The sequence below is a fragment of the Rana temporaria genome, chromosome 5, assembly GCF_905171775.1.
Source record: "Rana temporaria chromosome 5, aRanTem1.1, whole genome shotgun sequence".
In the NCBI taxonomy this organism is placed as follows: Eukaryota; Metazoa; Chordata; class Amphibia; order Anura; family Ranidae; genus Rana; species Rana temporaria.
Window position 1 is genome coordinate 145,176,991 of NC_053493.1, and position 7,468 is coordinate 145,184,458.

General features: G+C 41.1%; 1 protein-coding gene across 1 annotated transcript; it reads left to right on the plus strand.

Moving 5' to 3' along the window:
* Positions 1-2,827: 2,827 nt before the first annotated feature.
* LOC120940391 (zinc finger MYM-type protein 1-like) lies at positions 2,828-5,668 on the plus strand. The gene has a single exon (XM_040353212.1). The coding sequence runs from the start codon at positions 2,898-2,900 to the stop codon at positions 5,478-5,480; it is 2,583 nt and encodes an 860-aa protein (XP_040209146.1). The 5' UTR covers positions 2,828-2,897; the 3' UTR covers positions 5,481-5,668.
* Positions 5,669-7,468: the final 1,800 nt, after the last annotated feature.

Sequence of the window (7,468 nt, forward strand, 5' to 3'; positions counted from 1 at the left end):
CTTTACGGTATTTCAGATTTTTTGAGCGCTACATGTTATAACCCTACATTTGTTCACAATTCAGTCTTATTGTTGTGTTGGCTGCCTATACATTTATTTTTGGTTGGCACAATATATTATATACATTTTTTTTTTCATAGTAACTGATGTATTAATGTCCTGCACTCACTGGTCACGGTCACTGATGAATGAATTCACTGGTCACGGTCACTGATGAATGATTTTACTGGTCACGGTCACTGATGAATGAATTCACTGGTCACGGTCACTGATGAATGATTTTACTGGTCATGGTCACTGATGAATGATTTTACTGGTCACAGATGAATGAATTAATTGGTCACGGTCATAGATGAATGAATTTATTGGTCACGTTTACTGATGAATGAATTCACTGGTCACGGTCACTGATGAATGAATTCACTGGTCACGGTCACTGATGAATGAATTTACTGGTCACGGTCACTGATGAATGAATTCACTGGTCACGGTCACTGATGAATGAATTTACTGGTCACGGTCATAGATGAATGAATTTATTGGTCACGTTTACTGATGAATGAATTCACTGGTCACTGATGAATGAATTCACTGGTCACGGTCACTGATGAATGAATTTACTGGTCACAGTCACTGATGAATGAATCTACTGGTCACGCTCACTGAATTAATGAATTTACTGGTCACGGTCACTAATGTATTAATCTACTGTCACTACTGGTCTCGGTCACTGATGATGAATGAATGTACTGCCACTGCATTTATGGGTGCTGGTAAGGCCACATTTATGGGTGCTGATATTACTGCATTTATGGGTGCTGATGTTACTGCATTTATGGGTGCTGATGTTACTGCATTTATGGGTGCTGATGTTACTGCATTTATGGGTGCTGATGTTACTGCATTCATGGGTGCTGATGTTACTGCATTCATGGGTGCTGATGTTACTGCATTCATGGGTGCTGATGTTACTGCATTCATGGGTGCTGATGTTACTGCATTCATGGGTGCTGATGTTACTGCATTCATGGGTGCTGATGTTACTGCATTTATGGCTTTTGTTAGCTGTTTTTTTTGTTACGGTTATCTGAAAGATGGGTTTCAAAAGTTTTGACAGGGGCGCAGTTTCAGTGCTTGCCATAGTCGCCATTTTTACTAGATACGCCTCTGTGTCACTGTGAAGAATGGAGCCGATGCTTTCTGTGTAGTTCCGGCTCTTCATAGGCGGAGTGATATCAAATGCACTCCGCCTTTGACAGATACAGGAAGCATCGGCCCTGCTCTCTACTGCAGCCGCATACTTCCTGTCACACGTCCGCATCTCAGAGGACCCAGGCAGTACACACGCCACTCCAACATTAATACCCACCAGCACCAGCAGTACCCACACCAGCATTACCCACCAGCACCAGAGTGTGTACATTTATATATATATATATATATATATATATATATATATATATATACACTGTATATATATATTTATTTAGTTTTTTTTAGTTGTATGATTAAAGTAGATGTAAACTCAAAAAAAATTTGATGTCACAATGTAGAGTATAAGATTTCCTATCATCTGTGCCCAGTCTTGCCACACAGAGTTAAAGCGGTTGTAAACCCGCATATACATTTTTATTTTTGTTTACACCTGCAAGGCAAAAGCCATAATGAGCTAATATGCACCGCATATTAGCTCATTATGAAATACTTACGTCAGAACGAGGTAGGGAACTTACCTGGTCCACGCCGAGCATGTCTTCTGGGTATCGCCGCTCCAGCGCTGTGATTGGCTGGAGCGGCGATGACGTCACTGCGCGCGGGAGATTTCATTCCGGCATGGGTCGGCGGGGCCGGCCCTTCAGACGAGGATCCCCCCCTGCGCATGCGCCGCTGCAATCAGCGGCGCATTGCGAGGGGAATATCTCCTATCTCCTATGTTATGTTTATCATAATATGAGGTGATCCACAGTATAAAAAGTGAGAAATACACCCCTCCCCCACATAACACATCATGGTAATATACAATGACCTGTGGATCACCTCATATTATGATAAACTTAACATAACATATGATAAACATGTCCAAGCTAGATATGTAAATAACCTGTCACTCAAAGCAAGGAGAGAAGAACATACTTTTTATTTAGACAGGGTTTTATCTGGAAGAGGATTGCTCAGCGCTGGATTAACTCTGTGTGGCAAGACTGGGCACAGATTATAGGAAATATTATACTCTACATCGTGACATCTTATTTTTTTGGGGGTTTACATCCACTTTAATCATACAACTAAAAAAACGAAATAAATATAGATATATATATAAATGTACACACTCTGGTGCTGGTGGGTAATGCTGGTGTGGGTACTGCTGGTGCTGGTGGGTATTAATGTTGGAGTGGCGTGTGTACTGCCTGGGTACTCTACATTGTGACATCACAAAAAAAAGAAATGTTTGGGTTTACATCCACTTTAATCATACAACTAAAAAAACGAAATATATATAGATATATATATAAATGTACACACTCTGGTGCTGGTGGGTAATGCTGGTGTGGGTACTGCTGGTGCTGGTGGGTATTAATGTTGGAGTGGCGTGTGTACTGCCTGGGTACTCTACATTGTGACATCACAAAAAAAAGAAATGTTTGGGTTTACATCCACTTTAATCATACAACTAAAAAAACGAAATATATATAGATATATATATAAATGTACACACTCTGGTGCTGGTGGGTAATGCTGGTGTGGGTACTGCTGGTGCTGGTGGGTATTAATGTTGGAGTGGCGTGTGTACTGCCTGGGTACTCTACATTGTGACATCACAAAAAAAAAAAAAAAATGTTTGGGTTTACATCCACTTTAAGTTATTAGTGCCCCTCAAGTTTTGACTGTAATATCTTATGTGTCCCCCTTATATAGCAATCTTAGAGTTGCCACTCGTTCGAGGAAGTGTAAAAAAGGTGAGGAAAAATAAAGTTTATTACGTGTTGGTGAAAATAACCTTTAGTGCAGAAATGAAACGTAATGTTTTGAGTGGAGCACAGAAGAGGAAAAAGGCTGCAGAGGAGAAAGAGAAAATGTGCAAACTTCCAAAACTAACATCTTGGCTCAATACAGGTGCAACGTCAGCCAGTAGTTCTGCTCCTCCAGATGTAGCATCCACATCTACATGCACTTCAATTCCAGCAGAAATACCAATGGTATCATTACCTGATCCTACTGCTGGGGAAAATCCACAAGAGGAAATGCCCACATCTGTATCAGTAAGGGAGTTTGCAACCCAAGACACAGATCCGGGGCTATGGGATATTAGCAATACTAGTACAGTGGATTACTGGATTCGTAGTGGGCCGACAGCATGCCAGAATCATGACTGCAACCTTTTAAACTCAGGCAGAGTGTATAAGGGAACTGGAAGAGAAAATACACAGACAAGGTATTTGTCAAAGAATGTGTTTAAACGTGAATTGCGGAATGGCGAGTGTGTAAAGCGTGAATGGCTACTCTATTCGCCATCCCAAGGTCGTTTGTACTGCTTTGCATGTCGCCTATTTTCCAAGACAGAATCTCCCTTTGCTACATCAGGATATAATGACTGGAAGCACAGCAATGTTATTGGTGAACATGAAAATGGAGAAGAACATCGCAAGTGCATGACGGCATATTTTATTCGCCATAAAGAAACTGGAAATGTTGATACACTATTACTTCAACAACTTCGCTCAGAGCAGGAGTATTGGCATAAAGTGTTGACACGAGTGGTTTCTGTAATTCGCTTTCTTGCCTCCAGAGGTTTGCCATTTCGTGGAGAAAACCAAATAATTGGGTCTGCTAAAAATGGAAACTATTTGGGTATTCTTGAGCTGTTAAGTGAATTTGACCCTTTTTTGGAAGAACATCTCAAATTGTATGGGAATCCAGGAAAGGGAAACCCATCATATTTATCAGCAAACATTTGTGAGGAATTCATTGAAATAATGGGACAACATGTTCTTTCTGCTATTCTTGAAGAAATAAAAGAATCAAAATATTATTCAATAAGTGTAGATTCCACTCCAGACATCTCACACACCGATCAACTGACATTTACTGTCCGGTACATTCGAGGATGTGAGCCTGTGGAACGTTTTCTTAAGTTCATCCCCATCTTTTCTCATGGAGCAAAGAATCTTGCCGACACTGTTGTGGGATTCCTTAAGGAGAACAAAATTCCACTATCCAACTGCCGTGGTCAGTCATATGACAATGCCTCAAATATGTCTGGACGCTATACTGGATTGCAAGCACGGATTCTTCAGTTGAATGAGTTTGCCGTGTATGTCCCCTGTGCTGGACACAGCTTGAACCTGGTGGGAGTAAAAGCAGCAGAGTGTTGTCTACAGTGTGTAAAATTCTTCGACTTTGTTCAGCGTCTTTATTCATTCTTCTCTGCTTCCACACATCGATGGAATGTTCTTGCAACATCTCTTGGGAAAAACATTGTGGTCAAGCGTCTGTCTGACACAAGATGGTCGGCACATTTTGATGCTGTTCATGCTTTACATGAGGGTTTTGAGAAAATTAAAAATGCACTAGATTCTGTATCAGCTGACACTGAACAGGAAGTAAATACAAGGCGAGAGGCAAAAGGATTGAGTGACAAAATGGAAAACCTGGAAACGATCTTCCTCACAATTCTTTGGAATGACGTTCTTGAAAGAGTCAACAAAACAAGCAAGGTCCTGCAATCAGAGGATATGAATATACTTGTTGCCATGAACCTTCTTGAGTCTCTAAAAACTTATCTTCAGGATACTAGAGACAGATTTAGTGCATATGAATTGAAAGCCAGGAGTAGGTGTCCAGATTCAGAATATAAGGAAAAACGGGAAGGAAAGCGAAGTGTACGCCTCACTAGATATGACGGATCAGAAGAAGAGGTACTTCTCAGTAAAAGTGAAAAGTTTAAGGTGGAAACATTCCTTCCTGTTCTGGACTCTCTAATTCCTGCACTGACAAAACGTGCAGAAGCTTATTCATCGATTGGAAATATGTTTTCATTCTTCTGTGAATTAAAAACAATTCGTTCTGATGACCTAAAAAAAAGGTGTGAATATCTGGCTAATGTTTATCACAAAGATCTTGATTATGGTGACCTACTAAATGAATGTGAGCATCTCAAGCACTACATGATTCTTGATCAAAATTGTGAGACTCTTCCTGCATTGTACAGAAAAATAATTTCAGACAACTTGAAATCTGTTTTTCCGAATGTGGAAATTGCACTCAGAGTGTTCATGTGCATGATGGTGACCAACTGTGCAGGAGAGCGTTCGTTCTCAAGATTGAAACTGATAAAAAATGAGCTTCGCAGCACAATGGGGCAGCATCGTTTGAACTGGCGTTCACTAATGTGCATTGAACATGACATCCTAAAAACCATTGACTTCAAGCCAGTTATAAAGGAATTCTGTACAAAAAAGTGTCGCAAATTTAATAAATGATTAGTGTTTTTGTACTGTCCAATTTCAATCAGTAATGTCTTGTTTTTCAATTTCTTGCTTTTCAAGCTCATGTTATATTGTTCAAACGTTGTGTTTAATGTTTAAACACTGATTTTGTTGAAAGTACCAATAAATATCGCCTTATTGATAATTTGCATTTTTATTCTAGTGCGTGATTGTGTAGACAGGGCCCCAGTGCACTGTAGTGCCCGGGGGCCTATAATGCTCTTAAGATGGCACTGGTATCTTGGCGCCTGATTCAAAGAATCAGATACGCCAAAATTTCTCTAAGATACGACCAGCGTAAGTCTCCTGCGCCGTCATATCTTAACTGCATATTTATGCTGGCCGCTAGGGGCGTGTACGCTGATTTACGCCTAGAAATATGTAAATCAGCTAGATACGCCAATTCACGAACGTACGCGCGGCCGTCGCATTACAGATACGCCGTTTACGTTAGGCTTTTTCCGGCGTAAAGTTACCCCTGCTATATGAGGCGTAGATGAGGCGTACCAATGTTAAGTATGGACGTCGGGCCAGCGCCGAATTTTCCGTTGATTACGTCGTTTGCATAAGTCGTTCACGAATAGGGCTGTGCGTAATTTACGTTCACGTCGAAAGCATTGGCTTTTTTGCGGGTTAATTTGGAGCATGCGCACTGGGATACTTTCACGGACGACGCATGCGCCGTTCGGAGAAAGCGTCATTTATGTGGGGTCACAATACATTTACATAATACACGCCCACATCTTCCACATTTGAATTAGGCGGGCTTACGCCGGCCTATTTACGCTACGCCGCCGCAACTTTGCTTTGAGAATACTGCACTTGCCTGTCAAAGTAAATAGGATACGTTACGCCCGCACAAAGATGCGCTCTCCTACGTGAATCCGGGCCAATATCTTTATTTAAATGGAAGCTGATACCTCCTTAGGCAGAAAGTAGAGTCTGGGACATAGAATAACCATATCCATATGAAGGAGCAAAAATGGAGACTTGTATAGCAATAGTGCAAGATCCAAGACTCTACGAACCAAAGTAATGCCAACCAGGAAAAAGAGTGTTAGCAGTGGGATACCCTTCTGTCCTTGAAAGGCATTTTTTTTGCAACACCAGCAATAGCAGGTTAGCCCTGGTTCACACCAGTGTGACATGCCATGCAACTTGACAGTTCAAAGTTGCTTGACAAGTCACACCCCGTTTCTGCAATGGATACGTTCACATTTTGAAAAAGGTTCCCGCACTATTTCTGTGTGATTTCAGTGCGACTTGCATTGACATCTGTTAAATGAAATTGCACGGATGTCAGCAAGCTGCACATGAAATTGCACTGATAGTTGGCTTTGAGCTTGCGCTGAACTAGCACAGCTTCAATGCCACACTGGTGTGAAATAATTGTACACACAAACAGACGAGATCCCAGAGGACACTGAAATAAGACCACCAAAGCCGACACCTGACCCTTAATTGACACTCACACCATGTAGAATGTGTCTTTCAAGTACAATAATAAAGCTTGCCTCAAGTGGCTTTGTGAGCCTTGTGTGGATGACCTCATCTGAGAGCCCTCTTATCCTTAGCACTTGGCTTTAACAACCAAGCAGCCAGTAGGGTAAATGGTTCCTTGACAATAGTTTTTTTGAAAACAGTAAAAAACAAGTAGTGTTCACTCCCAAAGCAGATCTGCATACCATGACCTTCAAGGTCATTCTTTGGCCACTAGGATCACAGGAAAACCCTTCGCCTTAATCCAGAATAGTAGCCATATCAAAATCTTATATCAGAGTGTAGCAATTCCATGAATCCACCAATATATCTAATGTGTCTGCCCAAGGGTTGTTGCCCTTCCTATAAACATGCCCACCTTCAACTAGACATGTGCAATTACTTTTGGTCCGAATCTAAATTTGGACGAATATTTGGAGATTTGGATACGTCCGAATCTCTGAATAACCAATGATTCGTTTTTTTTTTTTTCTCTAAAGGAC